General features: G+C 37.6%; 2 protein-coding genes across 2 annotated transcripts; both read left to right on the top strand.

Annotated features, from left to right (window-relative positions):
* Nucleotides 1-1,598: 1,598 nt before the first annotated feature.
* On the top strand, nucleotides 1,599-2,023 carry LOC101890863 (uncharacterized). The gene has a single exon (XM_005175060.4). It carries the CDS (start codon nucleotides 1,636-1,638, stop codon nucleotides 1,969-1,971), a length of 336 nt encoding a protein of 111 aa, XP_005175117.2. The 5' UTR covers nucleotides 1,599-1,635; the 3' UTR covers nucleotides 1,972-2,023.
* Nucleotides 2,024-10,328: 8,305 nt separating this feature from the next.
* LOC101891208 (uncharacterized) lies at nucleotides 10,329-10,944 on the top strand. The gene has a single exon (XM_011292126.3). It carries the CDS (start codon nucleotides 10,413-10,415, stop codon nucleotides 10,746-10,748), a length of 336 nt encoding a protein of 111 aa, XP_011290428.1. The 5' UTR covers nucleotides 10,329-10,412; the 3' UTR covers nucleotides 10,749-10,944.
* Nucleotides 10,945-22,936: the final 11,992 nt, after the last annotated feature.

The following is a 22,936-nucleotide window of genomic DNA, read 5'->3' as shown; positions in this document are numbered from 1 at the left end:
ATTTTTTGCTTTCATTCAATAAAATTTAAAAAAAAGTAAGAATTATGGCGTATGACTTTGTTTTCGTATCTCTCCCTGTGGTACTTATATCCAAAAACAGCTACTTCTTTCAACCATAGGCAGCAATAGCGACATCAATATCAAATTTCAGCTCTATTGCTTCACCTAATACCAAATTTTGTACTACTTAAGCAGTCCCATATCTCAATACCAAAAAAGACCTCAATATCAAACTTTGGGTTTACAGCTCTATGTCTTCCCCGAAAACCTACTTTAGTACAACTTAGTAAAATTCCCAAAATCACCCCCATATCCCAATTCCAGCTACCAACAGAGACTTCAATAACAAATTTGAGGATTTCTGCCTATCCCTATTATCCCATACAAAATTTAGTACCACTTATTACTTTTCGTACAAAAATAGGAGGCATTTCCAAACCACCGCCAAACCTAAAAATCAGATACCATCAGTAATCTAAATATCAAATTTGATGAATTTATCTCTATACCTTAGCTCAATACCAAATTTAGTATTTTTCGTACAGTTTTAGTATACATCTCCGAAACAACCCCCATATGTCCAGGCTACACATGAACCGCGACTCTAATACCAAATTTCACATTTCAAGCAGTATATGTTCGCCCAATTCCAAATTGTACTAAACATAGTACGATCTAGTCCTTTTCTTGTATTTGCAGCACACATTTTTAAAACAACCTATTTTTCACAAACCTATCGTCAGCAGGGACTCAAATACAAAATTTAAAAATTCCAGCTTCAGCCGTTCATCCTAAATTAAACTTTTCCAAATTTAGTACGATTTTGTACTTTTCGTATAGTAATTGTATACATTTCCGAAATTGATTCTCATACCAAATTTCAAGTTATTAGCTCTATCCTTTCAATAATACCAAATATTTTAGAAGTTGTGTACCATTTTAAAACTTTTTGTAACCTTAAAGTTCAATTTTTCCAAAAACCCTTTGCTGCATCTATCCTGCACTCCATAAGTGACTTATTCCGTTTGTCAATTACAAAGTATTCAATTTTTAGTACTTTTCGTACACTTTTAGTACGAACTGGCTGACCCACGTTCAAAAAGTTTCAAGGTCCTAGCTTCAGCCGTTATATTTGGGCGATGATTATTAGTCAGTCAGTCAATTGTTTCACTACTCTTTTATATATTTTGTATTTTTGAAAATTCGTAAATTTGTGAAGGTTGAACCCCATGAAATGGATTCAAAATTCATATGTATGTATGTGCTGGATAGTTTTACCCATGTTGTGATTTTCAACGTTTTGTGCCTAGCCTGTCTAATCCCTTTAGATTTCCGCTTCCTTATTTCTCTATCTCTAGGAAAGAGATGAAGACAAATATAAACACCGCATAGTAGCGGAGGCATATTTTCATCTCTACAGAAATAAAAAAAAAACAAATTTTCCATGTAAAAAATAAATTCTAAAACCCCTTAAAAAAAAAACAAACAATCCAATAAAGATAAGTTAAAATAAACAAATCTCCATGTAAGAATGACAACAACCTATAAAAGCGGAGGTGTGTCTTTGTAGAAAAGAAATCAACAACAAAACAGCAGAAAGTTCCGCAACACCTCTCAAAACTAAAATTTACAGAAATGCATTCACAAATCGCTGTGGCCCTAGTTCTCATCGCCTTTGCCGTCCTGTGTCAAGGACAAGGTAATCCTCTATTTACGGGACAACCTGGTTGCTTAACCCAAGAAGAGCTTACCGTCGGAGTCTATCGTCATTTTCGCAATACCCGTGCCTATTGGCGATGCCAAGTTCTAGGAGTCGCTGCCATTTTCGAGCTGTGTCCCCAAACTCATAAATTTTTGGATACCGTCAAAGAATGTGTTCCCTGGAATCAATGGGTTTGGACACCAACTGTTGCTCCACCAAGTTCACCGGTCGTTGTTGTGTCACAATTACCGGTATTCAACCAGCAGTAGAATTCATTGTACTAAGAAATAAATGAAATACACGAGTTATTGGATTTTATTCATAAACGGTTTGTTGTTGTTTTTTTTTAATTTAAAATTTCAACATTGTTTGCACTTTTGAAAACAAAATCATTTTGGACGAAACCGATTTTTTTTAATTTAACCGTTGCTGTGGATATATTGGAATAGGGGGATTTATCATACAGGGTTGCCCATATTCGACGGACCCATGACTCTTTGGGCCCATTCCAATCGACGAGGCTTGTCCGCAGGCAACATTCTTTGCGTCAATTGAATTTTGTACGGGAACAAATGCAAATCAATGCGAATAATCCGTTGTAAAGTGGACCGAGCCAAGCCCAACTGCTGAGAACGGCGTTTTTGGGATGTTCTTGGGGACCTCTCAACACTGGCTCGTACGGCAGCGATATTCTCGGCCGATCGCCTTGGTCGACTTTTATATGGCCTCTTCGGATTAGAAAGAGCCTTACCAGTCGAAAATTTTTCGTATAAACGCTTAATGGTGTTCTTGGAAGGCGCACTTCTCACATTTTTTAATGTTTTAAAATCACGTTGAGTTTTTACAATTGACTTCTTCTGTTGAATGTAAATTTCAACTATTTCGCGTGGCGTGTATTGGTTCATGGTAAAAATCTGCTTGGACTGACGCTTCAAACGCGGTATGTCATTAAGCGATGTGACATCTCTGTCAAAAGTTATGGCGTTGCCAGATGGGTCCGTCGAATATGGACAACCCTGTATATTCTGATACCAAAAGGAGTGTACTGTGTTTGCCCATTATCGCAGTGTGATTCAAATATTATAAATTGAGAAATTTGGACCAATTCAAAATTTTTCCTTCGCTTCCTATGTGATCTATTATTTATTTTTGGTATGAATATTAGAATTTGTAAAATTTTAAGAATTTTGTATTTTACTACAGATATTGGAAAATGAGAATGTATGAGAAGGAGGGGTCTGTTTATATTTGATATGTATACTCCGTTTGCTTTTTGTGAAATATATACGCTCAAATTTCATAAGACGAAAAAAACTTTTCGACATAAGAGCAAAGTACATAGTACTTCTTAGCAAGAATTAAAAAAAAAACTGCAATATCTTGTGTCCCGCGCCTTTAATGAACAACATGAAAAGCTTCAAAGCTTTAAAAGCAAAAAATGATAGACACTTTCTAAAACTTTCATGTACTGTTTTGGTACAACTTTCTAAAAAATTACCATCATCTTTTCAATACCAATATTGGCATGTACGAAGAAATTACTAGATAGTACCTAGGATTTTGAGCCGTTTACACGAAGAGTAACACTCATGGCAAATATTTGAACCCTTACTCTACTCCTTCACATAGAGTACTTTTAGGCCAATTTGAAGGTTCCAAAAAGGACGGATTGTATACTCTTAGCCATATGGCTACAGAGGGTAAATATCATTTGATACCGCCCAAACCTGCCTACTCGACATAACGGCTTCAAACCCTGGATCAAATCCGTTTCAGGACATTTGGAGTCAATCTAGGGGTGTCCGTCTGTCTGGCTGGTTCGCACGATAACTCTCGAATGGAGTATCCGATTTGATCCAAACTTAGTACCGCATAATATTATTGCCAAACTTAGATCGAATTCGGAGGTGGGCAACATAAGTCCACTCCATCAGGTACCTCCCACAAAAAAGTTAACATTTTAAGAGAAAAAAATTGCATAGAATAACAAAGGATCATCCAATTTTGTGCAAATTATGCAAATCCCAATATTTGTGACAGTGTTATGTCAGATGCGAAAATGGAAAATATCGACCCACTCCATCATGTACCTCCCACAAAAAGGTTTAAAATCTTAAATATTTATAAACCTTATAAAAAACATCCGATTCTCTTCAAATTTCACACAATATTTTTATTAACACAATATCTGGTGTGAAGATGGGATATATCGGCCCACACTTTGTTGTACCTCCCCCACAAAGAAGTTAACATTTTGAATAATTATGAAGCTCATAAAACGCCGAAATGAGCATCCGATTAAGCGAAGTTTCAAACCCCTTGCATTTTTTATCTTCCCTATCCGACGAGTAATCTACACGCAAAATTTAGAAGTTGATTTATAACAACATTGTACTATTAGTACTTAGTACCCTTAGTACTTTTTGCAGAATAAAGTACATATTTCGAAAAATACTGCATTATCCCACTTTTCTCATACAATTTTTCGAAGTTTTTACTCTTATTTTCCTGAATCTTCACTTTTCCATTTCCATGAATACGGTATTATATGCATATCGCTTATTTACTCAAAGAGTAGCATATCTACAGATATCAACATTTCTCATGTTGATTTCTGTAGAACTCAATGAATCACTTTTTCACTTGGATTTTAACTAAAAAACGGTATATTGCGTTTATAAAGCACTTTTATTACCACAATTTTACAAAAGAAATTCCTTTAATGGGGTTTAGCAAATCTTTTTCAAGATTTTATTGTCCCGAACCTTCAGCAGCAGCAGCAGTGGGTGCGACGGGGGAACTTGGTGGAGCAACGGTTGGTGTCCAATACCACTGAGCCCAGGGTACACATGCCTTGGCCTCATCCAAAAATCCACTCAAAAGTGGACAAAATTCCAATGTAGCTGATTCACCCAAAACACTGCATCTCCAATAGGCACGCTTATTACGGAAATGGCGATAAACACCAACAGATAACTCCTCTTCGGTCAGGCATCCTGGTTGTCCGGTAAACAAGGGATTTCCTTGCGCTTCAACTTCAATCAATGCCACAAGGGTCACAAAAACAACAACTAAGGCGACAACGAATTTCATATCGATATATTTGAATATAATTTCTCTGTGGGAATATTGTTAGGCTTAAAGTTTTGATTTCGACTGATATCGTTGCGGACACACCTTTGTTTTTTATAGTTTCCAAAATAGAGGAGTGTTATTTGTGGGTGGTTGTTGTTTTCTTTGGGTTATCTTTATGAATTTGTTTATTTACTTTTTACACGTGAGTCGTTGCATCCGCAACCTCGTTTGATCTGGAAAATCCCATGTAAAAATATTTGCAGTTACAACGATGGTAGAAAGAAAAACAACATTACAATTGAAAACAAGAGTGTAACTAACCATTTACTGTAGATCAACGGGTAAATAAAGAATTAGGATTTAAAATTTATTACCGGCAAAAAGTTAACAGCTATTCGTTAATTAAATTTTTGTAATCTTGGCTTGGTAACAAATTTTGTAAAAATAAATATATATTGTTTTTTATTTTATGAGAAAAAACACGATATTAATAATTTTTATAGTTCAAAATTATTAAATAAAATAATATTGAATTGATATTTATCAAAAGTACCTTGTGTTAGTATAGAAATATTTCGAAAGCTTTAATGGACTTATCAAAGGATATGCCCTAAGCATTACGAGTATACAAAATATGAACGAAAATTATTGTATTATTTAAAAAGTACAAAAAAATCTCTTTTTTAAGAAATTCATTTATATTTACGATTTTTTGCCAAGAGGCTTTAAAATAAATGTTCTTGCAAAATAAGAAAAAAAACTATTTTTGGTATGAAGAAGTTCAATAAATTTTTTTATTATAAAGATTTCCGGCTAGTAACCCTCAAAAACACTTTTAAAAATATTATGATATATTTTTTACCCCTTTACCTTGAAAAGGGGGGTATATTATATTTATAATTCCGTTTGTAACATCCCTAAATATTCGTTGTAGATCCCATAAAGTATATATATTCATAATCAGCATAAAATTCTAAATCGATTTAAAGATGGTATTCGTAGTTCATTATAGGTTCTGGCTCCGGTGGCGGTACAAGCCCCATATAATGATACCTTCCGATATTCGCTATTTTGATGAATGTAGCATTTACTTTTCTTCACGGATTTGTCTTAAAATTGGTGTTTGTAGTTCGGAATGGAACATCGTATATATAGGTTCACGTTTTCGTATAGCCTCCATATAACGGTACCTCCCGATATTCTGTGTACATTTCTCCACATTTCTCCACGGATTTGTCTAAAAATTGGTATTTGTGGTTCGCAATGGTTTTATCTTCGGTAGCGAGACATTGTATATACAGGGTGAGATAAAAAACTGCAACTAATTTCGGACTGTCGTCATTTCTAAGCCACCCGTCCGATAGCTGTTAAAATTATGCCAGTGACAACTCATTATATTGTTTACTAGAGTACAAAAGCATTTTGGTGAGAATATTCCAAAAAAAGTTATTCGTAATGGAATTTAAGCATGACTGTGTGATTTCTTTTTATTTGGCTGGAAAACCACAAGTGGCTATCGTTAGAGCGCTCCAGCATTTAAATGTGAATAAATCTTTTGTGTTTCGTACCATCGCTCGTTACCGTGATACTAGTAGCGTAGCCCGACGTCAAGGAAGTGGACGGAAGAAAACAGCAACATCAGCAGAAATGGTACGAAAAATAAAGAAGCGACTTGATCGAAACCCGCGTCGTGACCTGAACATATCGTAATATTTCATTCTATTGAAATTCCAAAAAGTGCAAGAACTTACACCGCAACAGAAAGAAAATAGACTCAAAAGATCTAAAGAGTTGCTTCGCTTGGCCGAAGTGGTGAACTGCGGAATTTGGTTTTCTCCGATGAGGAAACATTCGTTTTCCAGTAGTTTGTAAGCAAATAGGTCAGCTAGAAATGTACACCTTTGGTTGGCAAACAGAACTCGAGCGCCGGCCATGGTGATGGTGTGGGCCGCCATAACAACCGATGGTCACTCTCCGCTCGTATTAATCGACCGTGATATCAGAATAAATGCCGAATATTATCGCGATAACATTCTGGAGGGTGTATTAAAGTCTAGGGCATGCAAACATTTTGGCCGCAGAGCTTGGACATTCCAACAGGACTCAGCACCATCGCACTCAGCACGCGCCACCCAAGAATGGTTACAAAATGAGGTTCCTCTCTTCATTTCCAACGCACAATGGCCACCAAAATCTCCGGATACCAATCCGTGGGACTATTGTGTCTGGAGTATTTTGGCAAGCAAGGTTGGCACTAAAAAATACAAAAGTGTCGATCACCTCAAGCAAGCGCTACGCCGGGAATGGACCAAAATACCGCAGAACAACATTCTGGCAGTGTGTGACGGTTTCATTGGCCGTATGAAAGCCATAATTCGTGTCAAAGGTGACCAATTCGAACAAATCTAAACTTATTCTAAAATTTGATGCTATTTCCGACATTTTTTGCTTGCATTCAATAAAATTAAATAAAAAATGTAAAAATTATGGCGTTTGATTTTTTTGCTGTTCTCACCCTGTATACGTATGTCCAGAGGGATGGTCCGATCCCTACCATCTTTATAACAGATCTGGTGTGGATGAAAATATTGAGATATAGCAAGTCTGAAGGGAATCGGTTATTAGTTTCTCGTTTATGAGCTTCATGTGTACTCATAATTTTGACCCTTTGTGGGGGGATACGAGAAGGTGTGGACCCATATATCCCATCTTCACACCAGACCTTGGGTTAATAAAAATATTGGGATGTGTTTAATTGGAGACAATTGGACTATTTTATTACATTTAATAGGAGTTATAATTATTCAAAATGTTGACCCTCTGACCCATTTCGCACCTGACCTAGCACTGATGCAAATATTTGGATTGGCATAGTTGGAACGAAATCGGACATCGCTAGATCTACTCCATATGTCCTGAAATGGGTTTGGTCAAAAGAGACCTAGGGTTATTTCGATGAAGCACGTTTTGACCGTATAAAATGATAAATACTCTCTGTAGCCATATGACTGATGGTATAATAAATTGACGATGCATGTAACAAAAATAAAAAACCTAAGTGCTTTAAGCCTGTGATAATCATATATTTGTCCCGCCGCACCAAATTTATGCCTTTCCGGTTATTACATTGTTATAACAGACAATTGACCAATTGCTTTTCCAATTTCTACCGCATTTCATCAATAGAACAAACACAACTCTTGTAATTTCTAAATAATTACACTCAAGTGTATTGTTTGCTATTGTCTCTGTTGGACAGACCAAAACATATGCATTTCCAATAATGTAACACCGCATTGTATTACATATACACACATACATATGTAATCGGCTTGATATCTTTATTTTCTGTGTGGTTAGCCATTAACTTGCTTCATTATTATTGTCATTTCTTATCGGCTTTTGGACGGTAGGTAATTTTGAAAATTTGTCGAGATTATAATCTAAGCGTAGAGCAAATAAAGAAATGTTAACTATTTTTATTTATTTGTCGTCGTCATTGTATGTGTGTGTGTGGGTATGTGTGTGTGTTTGTGTTTATGAATGGCTGGTGGTTGATTGGCCAAAAGAATTTGGCCGTAAGTAGTTTTAATTAGGCCACTTTAGGTGATTAACTGCTATGCACATTGGTATTTCAAGGTGTGGTTGTGTGTGTGTTTCGTTCTCTGCTCTAGGTGGCAAAAGGTTAAGTTTAATTATATTTTAATGTAAACATTTTTATCTCCTAAACCGAGAATAATGGAAAACCACCTTTTAAACTGATTGATGTGGTTTTCGAGGTTGTGGTGTGGTTTTTGGTGGAGTTGATGTTAGGAAATTTTTGACAAAATATTTAAAATGTTTGCAGTGTTGTGTGTCGTTGATGTGTTTGGCGGTGTAACCAAATGGTTGGGAAATGAGGAAATTAGGAAGTTATTAGTTCATGAGAAAAATCTACATAACAGACTTCTAAAAGTTGGGTTAATATTTTCAACATACATTATATTAGGTCCACATAAACCAACCAAGAAAAACAAAGAAAACTGAGTAAGCAGGAAAACAATCTGCAAGGTGAGATAAAAAAAACTTCCATAATTTTTACATTTTTATACCCTCAGCCATATGGCTACAGAGGGTATATACAATTTGATACGGTCAAAACGTGCCTAGTCGAAATAACGGCACGAAATTGGACCAAATCCGTTTGAGAACATTTGGAGTCGATCTAGCGATGTCCGTCCGTCAGTCTGTCTGGCTGGCTGGTGCGCACGATAACTCTCGAAGGGAGTATCAGATTTGGTCCAAACTGGGTACATCGTAATATTTTTGTCAAATTTCTTCGGAGATGGGCAATATCGGTCCACTCCTTCTGGTACCTCCCCCACAAAAGGTCGAAATTTTCAATTTTTTTTTGCACAGAAAGAGAAACGATAATCCGATTTTGCTCCAACTTTGCTAATCCTAATATTTGCGTCAGTGCCAGTTCTGGTTTAAAAATGGACAATATCGGTCCACTCCATCAAGTACCTCCCTCACAAATGGTCAAAATTTTGAATAATTATAACTCTCATAAAATGTGATGTAAGAGCCCGATTGTCTTCCAATTTCACACATCCCAAAATTTATATTAACCCAAAGTCTTTTGTTAAGATGGGCAAAATCGGTCCACGCCTTCTGGTACCTCTCCTACAAATGGTCCAAATTTTGCAAAAAAAAAAAAAATCTGCACAGAAAGGGAAGCAATAATCTAAATTTACTCTAATTTTGCAAATCCTAATATTTGCGTCAGTGCTAAGTCAGGTGTGAAAATGGACAATATCGGTTCACTCCTTCTGGTACCTCCCCCACAAATTTAATGTAACATTTCGATTGTCTTCAAATTTCACACATCCCAATATTTATATTAACCCAAGTTCTTGTGTTAAGATAGAATATATCGGTCCACTCCTTCTGGTAGAGATCGCACCATTTCTTTTGCTACCTGCCCCACATAGGGTTCGCTTCTTTACTTTTCGAACCATTTCTGCTGATGTTGCTGTTTTCTTCCGTAAACTACCACGACGTCGGGCTACGCTACCAATATCACGGTAACGAGCGATGGTACGAAACACAAAAGATTTGTTCGCATTTAAATGCTGGAGTGCTCTAACGATAGCCACTTGTGGTTGTCCAGCTAAATATAAAGAAATAACACTATCACGCTTGAATTCCATCACGAATAACTTTTTTTCTGGAATATTCTCACCAAAATGCTTTTGTGCGCTTGAAAACAATATAATGAGCTATCACTGGAATAATTTTAACAGCTGTCGGACGAGTGGCTTCGAAATGACAGCAGTCTGTAGTTGGTTGCTGTTTTTTCATCTCACCCTGTATATTTTATTGTATTTTTCACGTTTTGAGTACAACAAACAATTAATGCATTCTGTTGTCATGAAAAGAAACGGCTGAAGATTTACAAACCCCCTGACATGGAATATTACAGATTATTATTGCGCTCAACAACAAGATAAAACCCCTATCTATTCAGGTCAACAAAAACAACAGCTGAACTATAAAAAGATGTAACAAATTTGCAACTGGCATCAGTTTTCCTACAACTCTTTAATCGAATCGAACGAATTGCAGTAGAAAGAAAAAACCCATCTCGTCCAAAATGAAAGTATTCGCCATAGTATTGATTGTCTTTGCCATCATTGCCGTGTCATTGGCCCAAGTTCAAGACCCAACTGATCCCACATATACCGGACAACCAGGATGTTTAACTGAAGAGGAAGTAACGGTTGGACTTTATCCTCATTTCCGCGTAAAGAGAGGCTACTGGAGATGTTCAGTGTTGGGTCAGCCTGCCACCTTGGAATTGTGTCCCGTTGCTCAAGGATTCCTAGAAGCTGCGCGTGCCTGTGTTCCATGGTCTCAATGGTATTGGACACCCACTGTTGCCCCACCAAGTTATCCAGTTGCTGATGTCACCGATGTTCCACCTCAGTAGATTTTGGTTGATCGTGCTTACCTATTTTCTCATATTCGGCTTTAGGGAAATAATGGAAATTGTTTTCTAAATTTGTGATCTGAAATTTCAAAGTGATTTTGTTGATATTTAATTTTTTTGTTGATATTTGATTTATTTTATAGTTTACAAAAATTGGCTTCATGTAATATTTATTGTTCTTTTTAATGAAATTTAAATAAAAAAAAAACTTAAAAACCACAAAAATCTTTTTGCTTGTACATTCTGTTTCAAAACCTATGAACACTTCCTAATCTATGAATTTTCAAAGGTTCTTAACAATTCCAATTTTGAAAATAATTGAAATACAGGTATTCTATAGACTTCCTGGTGCTCGGCAATATTTACCTGTAGGCTTTTAGCTTGTCAATATTGACCAGAGGGGTTTCAACTCCTGAATAATGATCGTCAATATTGACCAAAGGGATTGTAACTCGTCAAACACCACTCGGCTCACAGCTCGTCAATATTGGCAAGCTGGACTACAGATCGTCAGTATTAACCTCTGATCCTTGAGCTCGTCAATATTGAGCAGAGGGTCTTCAGCTCTTTAATGAACCTGGCCCACAGCTCGTCAATATTGACCAGTAGGTCTTAAGCCCATAATATTGACTCGAGCCTTCAGATTATCCATATTGATCAAAGGGCCTTCAACACGTCAACATTGACCAGCGGGCTTTAGCTCGTCTAAATTGACTTACCGTCCTTCAGCTTCCCAATATGAACCTGCTGGCCTTTAGCTAGTCAATATTGACCAGTAGGTCTTATGCCCGATAATATCGATCATTGGGCCTTCATTACCTCAACATTGACCAGCGGAGTTTTAGCTCGTCAATATTGACAAGCTGGACTTGAGCTCGTCAATACTAACCTCCGATCCTTCAGCTCTTCAATATGAACCTGCTGGCATTTAGCTCATCAATATTGACCAGTAGGGTTTAAGCCCGTTAATATTGAACATTGGGCCTTCAGATCTTCCATATTGAACAACGGACATGCAACACGCTAACATCGACCAGCGGGCCTTAAGCCCGTCAATATTGACCAGAGGGCCTAGAGGCCATCAATATTGACCAGCGGGCCTTCAGCTCGTCAATATTAAACCATGAACATTCAGTTTGTCAATGTTGACAAGCGGGCCTTAGCTTCTTAATATTGATCAGCGGGCCGTTAGATCGCCAATATTGACCAATTTTCATTCAGCTCGACAATATATACCAGGGGGCCTTTGATCAATTCGTCAATATGGACCAGTGGACCTTTACCAATACTAGCCAGGGGTCCTTCAGCTCAACAATTTTGACCAGAAGGCTTTTAGCTAATCAAAACGGAATAGCTAGTTTTCAGGTAGTATATATTGACCAGCGGATCTTCAGCTCATAAATATGGACATCGGGTCTCAATCTGTCCGATATTAAGCACGACAATAGCGACCAGCGGACCCTCTATATTGACTACCTGCATTTCGTCTCTTCAATATAGAAGTGGGACTTTAGGTCGGTAATATAAATCATTATTGATCAAATGATGTTCAGATCTTTAATATTGTCTACCGGGCGTTAATTTCATCAACATTGAGTGATGTGCCTTCAGCTCTCTAGTTCGACCATTTGGTCTCCAGCTTCTAATGAAGACTCCTGACCCTCCTACTCATTTATGGTGACTCCCTGACCCTTCAGTACGTCTATGGAGATTCCCCGGCCCTTCAGCACGTCAATATTGACCAGCTGATTTCCTCTCGGTGATATTAAACAACTCGACAATATTGACTAGCGGGCCATCAGTTTGTTGATCACCTGGTATTTAGTTCCTCAATATGGACCAGTGGACCTTTACCTAGCCAGGGGTCCTTCAGCTCGACAATATTGACCAGCAGGCTTTTAGCTTATCAAAACGGAATAGCTAGATTACAGATCCAGCGGATCTTTACCTCATAAATATGAACCACCTCGTCTCCAGCTGTCCGATATTGAACTGGACAATGTTGACCAACGGGCCTTCTATATTGACTAGCTGCGTTTCGGATCCTCAATATAGACCAGCGGGCCTTTAGGTCGGTAATATAAACCAGCGGTCCTTTAGACCGTCAATGTTATTTAGGTGGTCTTTCGACATTATTGACCGAATGACGTTCACTTCGTCTATATTGTTTAGCGGTCCTTCAGATCTTCAATATTGTCTACCGGGACTTATTTCGTCAAAATTGAGCGATGTGCCTTCAGCGCGGCCAGCTCGCGGGTCTCCTGCTTCTCTACTTCCACCATTTGGTCTGCAGCTTCTATGAAGTCTCCTGACCCTCCAACTTATTTATGGTGACTCCCTGGCCGTTCAGTACGTCTATGGAGATTCCCTGGCCCTTCAGCACGTCTATGGAGGTTTCCTGGCCTCCAGATTGTTTAAGGAGTCTCACTGGCCTCAAGCCGTCTTTACACGCTCCCGCTTCAGCTTATCTGTGGAGGCTTCCTGGGCTTCAGGTCGTCTGTGGAGTCTCCCTGGACTCCAGTTCATCTGTGGAGGTTTCCTAGCCTTCAGTTCATTTATAGAGGCTTCCTAGCGTTCATTAGAGTCTCCCTGACCTTCAGCTCGTCTTTAGAGGCTCTCCGACCCACCAGCTCATCTGTGAAGGTTTCCTGGCCTTCATTTCATCTATGGAGACTTCTGAGTGTATAGTCCGTCTATAGATGCTCTATGGCCCACGTCTATGGGGGCGTCCTGGCCCACCAGAACGTTTATGGAGATTCCCTGGCCCACCAGCACGTATCTCCGTAGGCCTCCAGCTAGTATAGAAAAACTTCCATCTAGTCTACGGAGACCAAGTGGACCTCAAACATTTTTATGGTGACCACTTGGTCTCTAGCTTGTCTTTGGTGACCTCTTGGTATTTAGTTCGTCCATGGAGGCTCGCTGGTCCTCCAGTTTTTTCTATGCAGACCCCGTGGCCTACTAGCTCTTCTATAAAGACATTCTGGTCCTCCAGCTTAAATAGGGAGATTTTCTGGCTCTCCAGCTAGCCAAAGGATTCACTGTGGTCACCAGGTCGTCTTTGGTAACCATATGGGCTTCAGTTCGCGCATGGATACTCCCTGGTCCTCCAGCTCATATATGGAGACAGTTTGACCTACCATATTGCCTAGGGTGTCTCATGGCTTTAATCTCATGGATTTTTGGCTAACTTTTGTATTTTGCGTATGAGTAAAAATTTTTGAATGAAGTGACTCAGAGTATATAATATTACCATAAAGATAATCTGCTATAATAAAATGTTAAGCAATTTTAGAAAATTATTATTTAATAGAACATCAAATATGTATCTATGATTATTCTCCAAGAATATCTTTCGCGGAATTCAAATATTTTATTATCGCTGAATCATGCAGACAAAATGTAGGCCACGCACTTTATCGTAATAATATATATAAACGCCTTTGGTAATCTCTACCAGCAACAGTTGACTGTTGAACTTCATTCACAAAGAAGCAGCATGAAAATCTTTACTCTCCTCGCTGTGCTTTTAGTTGCGATTTTGGCCTATGGCCAAGTACACGCTTATTTCGCCCCACAATATTCCGGACAGCCTGGATGTAAAACTAATGAGGAATTGACCGTTGGTGTCTATCGCCATTTCCGCAATAAACGAGCCTTCTGGAGATGTAGTGAAGTGGGTGTGGCTGCTACCATGGAACTTTGTCCATATAATCAAGGATTTTTGGAATCGGCCAGAGCTTGTGTCCCATGGTCTCAATGGACGTGGACACCAACAGTAGCTCCACCTAGTTTGCCATAAAATAAATGGATTTCGAAAATTTATTTTATTTCCGAAATAAAAAAAAATATTTTTAAAAATAAAGTAATTAATAAAGCAATTTGAGTTAAGATGATTTTCGAAAATGGCAGATTTTAAAATCGGGAGGAAGTTATTTAATTTATTGTAGCAATGGAGAGAAATATTTTTTTTTATTTCTACTGTTGCAAGGCTTAGTTTTATGTTTGCATTCTATGATTTCCGCAGCAAAGTTGACAAATATTTACTATTTTTAAATTTTGCAATTAATTTTGAATTATTTTTAAATTTAATTTATTTTATTTTTTTATATTTTTAATTTATTTTTTATTGTTTTTCCAGATATTATCCAGAAAAATTGGTAAGTCAAAATGTATGTTGATATTTATCTATGTTTAAATATTTCACTTCCATTAAACTTTTGACTTTTTTGATAAGGAAGCAAATATTTAGATTTGTCAGTGCAGTAGCCTGTGTAAAAATAATTAGTTTATGTTTTGTCGGAGAGTTGCAACAAAATGTCTTATCATCTCGAACATTGTTGGGTTTTCCAACATTCGTGCAATGTTCTGTGGTTTATAATAGGATAACTAATGCAAGCCAACAAATATTAAAGCAAAATGAGGAATAGGGTAATAAAATGGAAACACACATAGTAGAGCTAAATATAGAAGACACCTCTGAGGTGCAAGGTCTCCCCTCCTCCACATTTTTTGAAATTTTCGGGCTAAGATTCCTTGAGAACCGTAAATTTTAGGAACATAGTGTCTTCGGCAATTTTACAGCTAAAAATACAAGTATTATTTTGGTCGCAAATGTTAACCCTCATGCGAGTCGTCTTCTCCGTCTTTCAAAATATGGTTAAAAACTCCCATTAAACGAGATCGTTGCAAGATTCTCCAGCAAAAAGTCACACCCTAAAAATTCAGATTCGTTCAAACTGTTCGTGTAAGCATCCAACTTTCTCAAATGAAATTTTTGATTTCGCATAAAATTGGATATGAATTTTCGATTTTCTTATAATTTTGCCCATACCAATATTTTTATCTATATTAGATGAAGTATCAAAATGGAATGTTTCGGTCGACTATATCTGGCAGGTCACGCAGATTTTAACATTTTCTAAAAATTACCACATACAGGATGAGATAAAAAACTGCAACAAAGTCAAACGCCATAATTTTTACATTTTATTTAAAAAAAACAAAAAAATGTCGGATATAGCATAAAATTTTAAAATATGTTTAGATTTGTTAGAATTGGTCACCTTTGGCACGAATTATGGCCTTCAAGTGGCCAATGAAACCGTCACTCGCTGCCCGAATGTTGATCTGCGGTATTTTGGCCCATTCGCGGCGAAGGGCTTGCTTGAGGTGATCGACACTTTGGTATTTTTTAGTGCCAACCTTGCTTTCCAAAGACTCCAGACACATACACCATCACCATGGCCGGCGCTTCAGCTCTGGTAGTCATTTTGAGCTGACCTCTTTGGCAAGTAAACACGATCATTTTATTTGCTTACAAACTGCTGGAGATCGAATGTTTTCTCATCGGAGAAAACCAAATTTGGCAGTTCACCACTTTCGGCGAAGCAGCTATTTATCTCGTTTGGGTCTATTTTCTTACTATTGCGGTATAAGTTCTTGCACTTTTTGGAATTTCAATGGCTTTACCCCGAGCTCCTTTTTCAATATTTGCCGAATGGAATATTGCGATATGTTCAGCTCACAAGCCATTTTTCGGCCACTACGACGCGGGTTTCGGTCAAGTCGCTTCTTTACTTTTCGAACCATTTCTGCTGATGTTGCTGTTTTCTTCCGATCACTCCCTTGAAGTCGGGCTACGCTACCAGTATCACGTAACGAGCTAACGAGCGATGGTACGAGACACAAAAGATTTATTCACATTTAAATGCTGGAATGCTGTGACGATAGCCACATGTGGCTTTCCAGCCAAATATAAAGAAATCACACTATCACGCTTAAATTCCATCACGAATAAGTGCTTTTATGGACAATTCTCACAAAAATGCTTTTGTAAACAATATAATGAGCTTTCACTGGAATAATTTTAACGGCTGTCGTACGAGTGGCTTAGAAATGGCAACAATTTGAAGTTGGTTACAGTTTTTTCATCTCACCCTCTATCTCATATAATCCGGCCTTGGTGATGGTGTGGGTCGCCATAACAGCCGATGGTCGCTCTCCGCTCGTATTAATTGACCGTGGCATCAGAATAAATGCCGAATATTATCGCGAAAATATTCTGGAGGGTCTATTAAAGCCTTGGGCATGCAAACATTTTGGCCGCAGACCTTGGACATCCCAACAGGACTCAGCACGCTCCTCCCAAGAATGGTTACAAAGTGAGGTTCCTCGCTTCATTTCCAGCGCAAGATGGCCACTCTAATTGCGGATACTAATCAGTTGGACTATTGTATCTGGAATATTTTGGAAAGCAAGGTTGGCACTAAAAAAATACCAAAGTGTCGATAACCTCAAGCAATCGCTTCGCCGGGAATGGGCCAAAATACCGCAGATCAACATTCGGGCAGCGTGTGACGGTTTCATTGGCCGTTTGTAGGCCATAATTCGTGCCAAAGGCGACCATTTCGAACAAATCTAAACTTATTCTAAAATTTGATGCTATCTTCGACATTTTTTGGTTTCATTCAATAAAATTTAATAAAAAACGTAAAAGTTATGGCTTTTGACTTTGTTGTAGTTTTTTGTAGCTCACCCTGTATATTGGGTGCACCTTAGTCTTAGATTTTTATTTTTTGACAGCCCTCGAGCTGCGCTTCCCAATATAATTTTATCGAAACTAAAAACATTGAATCCTTATCGTATAGCCCTTTTATCTCAGCATAGTCCCAAACATAATCTTTGAGAACGTTGGTGGTGTCCTTTTACTTTGTTGTTTACTAGTTTCCTGGCTATTCGTTCTTGTTGTTTGGTAACCACATGATAAAATGTTTAATGAAAAACTCATTTTAAGATTTTTTTGTTGTTCTGTTTGTTTGTGCGTGTGTTTTGTGTTTCTTGGCCATTGTTCATTCATTAGAGAGTGGAGCCCATAAACAAGGCAAGAAAACCGTCAAAAAAAAAAAAAAAAAAAAACAAAGCAAAAACCAAGTAAAGTAGCAAAAAAAGGGAAATACACTAAGCCTATTTAGGGGAGTAACAAAATGTGGCTGTGTTGTATTATGGGGAGATAAAGTTTCGTTGGCTCCAGATCGACATTTCTTTATGGTTACAGTCGGTAAAATAAATCTGTATCATTTTATTTGCTAGTAACATTGTATATCGAAATATGGATCCAAGCAAATTTCCAAGGAAGGAGAGCCATGAGTTGTACTTCATAGATCAGGAAAAGACTAACAGAAATAGAACTAAATAGAAATAGGAGGTACAATGAAATGCATTTATTTATATTTTCAGTAACCTTACTTTTGTACAATAATTTCCGAATTTTGTGTTATGTTGCTCACTGTCCTTTCCCCTCAAAATAATGTTTGCCCAAAAAAGACATCCATGACAAAGAAAAAATGGTGTGTAAAAGAAAATTGTTAAGAGCAGTGTGTTTTGAATTAATTAGTGTTGTTTTGAAAGCTTATTGCGGCCCATGTAGCTGCTGCTGTCATTTTTTGTTGTTGCTGTTGTTATTTGTGTGTTTTTGTGTGGTGAAGAAACAACAGTCAAATATCTCTTATCTATGTCACATTCATGTACTCCATTTTTTTTGGTGAAGTAGTGTCTACTCGAGTTTTTGTGACCTACTGCAAAAATGTGTTATGTTTATTTGGTTTTAGATGTAGTTTGTGACATGGAAAGTGGTAAAAGTGTCACAAACTACTAACCTGCTTCTAATTACACTGTACGACAAAATTCACTTCACTGCAAATTAACTTAAGTAGAGGTACAAGTTCCGACGAAAGTAACTTGGGTCAAGACTTTATATATAACTACCATCAATTACTAAAGCTAAATTATATACAGGGTGAGATGAAAAAAACTGCAACCAACTTCAGACTGTTGTCGTTTCTAAACAACTTGTCCGACAGCTGTTAAAATTATTCCAGTGACAGCTCATTATATTGGTTACAAGCGTACAACAGCATTTTGGTGAGAATTTTCCAGAAAAAAAGTTATTCGTGTTAGAATTCAAGGGTGATAGTGTGATTTCTTTATATTTTGCACTTCAGCTTTTAAATGTGAATAAATCTTTTGTGTCTGGTAGCGTAGCTCGACGTCAAGGAAGTGGGCGAAAGAAAACAGCAACATCAGCAGTAATGGTTCGAAAAGTTAAGAAGCGGCTTGATCGAAACCCGCGTCGCAGTGGCCGAACAATGGCTCGTGTGCTCAACATATCGTAATATTCCTAATGTTCCATTCGGCAAATATTGAAAAATGAACTCGGGGTAAAAAGAAAATAAAGAAAATGGACTCAAGAGAGCTAAAGAATTGCTTCGCTTGGCCGAAAGTGGTGAACTGCCGAATTTGGTTTTCTCCGATGAGAAAACATTCGTTGCTTAGCAGTTTGTAAACAAACAAAATGATCGTGTTTACTTGCCAAAGAGGTCAGCTGAAAATGTGCACCTTCGGTTAGCCACCAGAACTTAAGCGCCGGCCATGGTGATGGTGTGGCCGTCATAACAGCCGATGGTCGCTCTCCGCTCGTATTAATCGACCGTGGCATCAGAATAAATGCCGAATATTATCGCGAAAATATTCTGGAGGGTGTATTAAAACCTTTGGCACACAAATATTTTGGCCGCAGACTTTGGACATTCCAACAGGACTCAGCACCATCGCACTCAGCACGCGCCACCCGAACCAAAATGAGGTTCCTCGCATCATTTCCAGTGCACAATGGCCTCCAAAATCTCCGGATACCAATCCGTTGGACTATTGTGTCTGGAGTTTTTTGGAAAGCAAGGTTGGCACTAAAAATACCAAAGTGTCGATCACCTTAAGCAAGCGCTTTGCCGGGAACGGGCCAAAATATCGCAGAACAACATTCGGACAGCGTGTGACGGTTTCATTGGCCTTTTGAAGGCCATAATTCGTGCTAAAGGTGACCAATTCGAACAAACCTATACTTTTTCTAAGATTTGATGCTATTTCCGACATTTTTTGCTTTCATTCAATAAAATTTTGAAAAAAGAGTAAAAATTATGGCGTTTGACTTTGTTGCTGTTTTCTGTTATCACACCTTGCATATGTTTCAGAAAATGCGATATTAGCTCCCGATTCTCTTCAATTTTCACAGATCCCAATATTTTTATAAACAAAAGACCTGGTATAAAGATGGGATACATGCTTCTACTCCGTCGTGCTCCTCACCCATAACGGGTTAAAATTTGGAATACCTATATCTATTATAAGACACGAAATATGCATTTGATTCATTCTAAGCTTCTCACATTCCAATATTTTTACTAACACAATATCTGTTATGGATATGATAAATATCGGCTCAATCCTTCTGCAACCTGCCACACAAAGGGGTCAACATTTTGAATAACAAAACATTTATAAAAAAGAAAGAGCGTCTAATTCATTCTAAACTTCACACATTCCAATATTTCCACTAACACAAGATCAGGCGTGAAGATAATAGATATCGGTCCTCCCCCTCAAAGGTTCAAAATTGTCAGCATTTATACCTTTTCGAACTTGGTATATCTAATTATCTCTCTCAACCAGAGATCTGATGTGAATAAGGGATCTGTGGCCTCACTCCATGTTGCTGGTACCTTCCACACAAAAGTTGAACATTTGTATTATCATTCATTCGCATGAAATTGGAAACAAATATTCGATTTTCTTTAAATTTTGCACACACCTATATTTTTGTCAGTATTAGATGAAGCAGGATACTTCGGTTCACTATATGCGGCTCCTCACGCATATTTCTACATTTTCCAAAAATGTTCACTTACCTAATAAAATGTGAAGAAAGTATACGATATGACCCAAATCTGGCACGTTGGAATATTTATATCAAACTTAGGTCAGATATGAAATGGACAATATTGGCCCACTTCTTCGGAACTTCCCCCATCTATAAACAAATCCCACTGATACTATTTAACTTGTTATAATTGGAGTAACGCACTACTATCCCTTCGTCTAAGAGAGTTGGCTTGCAGTAATGTAAAGAACCTATTCAGCTTAAAATGTACGCCTAGAAAAAAATATCCAACGATTCATTAAGGCCTCCGAAAGTCTACTCCGTCCACCTGTGTATCTTCTGCAGCTTAAATTGTTTCTTCCTCAAAAACCACCACAGGTTTGTTAAATTATAGTCAGAGTAAAGATTGTTCATTTCTTTGAAACCTAATTCATCCTATATTGTCTTGCCAAGTCAATGTGTAAATATGTGTGTGTGTGTGTGTGCGGAGGAGACATGCATATAATTTTCCTTTACATTCAATTTATAGACTTTATTAGTTAGCTTTCGTCTTTTTGTGGTCCATTATCCATTGCCTTTTGTAAGTGAGCATTTTAGGTTTTTTTCCTCTTCTGTGAAAATCGCTTTGTATGTGTGTGTGTTCCCATCTATGTGTGCATGCTGGATCCTGCCTCTATCTATATGCGGTTTATCCGTAAAGCTCTAAGGTAAATATTGGTTATCCCCGAAGGACAACATTGAATTTATGGTGTGTTCTTCCATTTCATTATGTATTTGTGAGAGTGTATGTGTTTGGGTGTGAGTATTGGTGTATGCGAAAGATTCTTTTATTCAAAAGGTTCTTTTTTGCCTTCTGCTTTACAGTTTGGTATATTAAGCATTTTTATTTATTAATGTTTTTGCTTTGAACTAAGCCATAGAGCCGGATGAATAAAAATTGCCACAGAAAAAAAGTCGGAAAGAAAATATATCTGAAGCACTTAACCTCGATAATAGATTTTGGTTGGCCAGAGTAAGTGGTGTTCGGTTTTTTGCTTAAAATGTTCCCATAAATTTTTGGTGGAATTTTTGGCAATATGTGTAAAGTGGGTGAAATTTGAGTGCGGAGGAACGGGGGGAGGATATATTTAAATTAGTTCTCAACCAGAAAATATTTCCTTTGGAAATATTGAGCTTTCAGCGCTTGATTGTGCAAAAGCCACTCAGGTATTACGGTACTTGATAAATAAAGCCCAACCACAAGAGGGCTTTGGGTTCTCAGCCCAATATTTGATGGCTCGAAACGAAGGAAGCCCAAGGCTTTAATACACCCTCCAGAATATTTTTGACATCATATTTGGCATTTATTCTGATGCCACAGTCGATTAATACGAGCGGAGAGTAACCATCGCCTGTTATGGCGGCCCAGAGCATCATCATGGCCGGCGTTTGAGTTCTGGTGGCCAACCGAGGGTGCACATTTTCAGCTAACCTCTTTGGCAAGTAAACATGATCATTTTGTTTGTTTAAAAATTGCTGGACAACGAATTTTTTCTCATTGGAGAAAACCAAATTCGGCAGTTCACTACTTTTGGTCAAGCGAACCAACTCTTTAGTTCTTTTGAGTCTATTTTCTTTCTGTTGCGGTATAAGTTCCTGCACTTTTTGGAATATTAATAGCTTTACCCCGAGCTCACAAAAGATTTATTCACATTTAAATGCTGGAGTGCTCTAATGATAAGCACTTTGGTTTTCCAGCCAATTATAAAGAAATCACACTATCACGCTTGAATTCCATTACGAATAACTTTTTTTCTGGAAAATTTTCACCAAAGTCATTTTGTACGCATGTAAACAATGTAATGAGCTGTCACTGGATTAATAATAACTGACGGACGAGTGGTTTAGAAATGACAGCAGTCAGAAGTTGGTTGCAGTTTTTTCATCTCACCCTGTATGGAGCAGGTTCTTAACTAATGGGCCAATATTGTCCATTCCGTATCGGACCTAAATAAATATGATATAAATATTGCGGCATACCAGGTTTGGACTATATATTTGACAATTTTTAGTTAAATGTTAAAAGGTTCGTGAGGTTGACCGAAGTATTTCATTTTAATACCCTGTACACAAAGTGGTAAGGGTATTATGTCTTTGCGCATGTGTTTGTAACATGGCATGTAAAGCGAGATAGACCCATAGTTACTGATACCTCATAGAATTACTTTCTGAGCCGATGTGTGAATGTCAGTCCACCTGTTTGTCCGTCCGTCGGTCTGTAAATGTATTCTTGTAAAAAAATGCAGGTCGCATTTATTATCCGATTGAGATGAAATTTGGAAACAATATTTGTTTGGCCCAAGGACGAACCCTTTTGAAATTGGTGATAATCGGATCAGATTTAGATATAGCTCCCATATATATTCAACCGATTTTGAGTTAATTGTACACCAAATGGCCAATATAAGCCCAAACGACCTGATTTTTTGCATAT

Source organism: Musca domestica, unplaced genomic scaffold (genome assembly GCF_030504385.1).
Source record: "Musca domestica strain aabys unplaced genomic scaffold, Musca_domestica.polishedcontigs.V.1.1 1, whole genome shotgun sequence".
Lineage (NCBI taxonomy): Eukaryota > Metazoa > Arthropoda > Insecta > Diptera > Muscidae > Musca > Musca domestica.
This window is presented reverse-complemented; position numbering and strand designations above follow the sequence as displayed.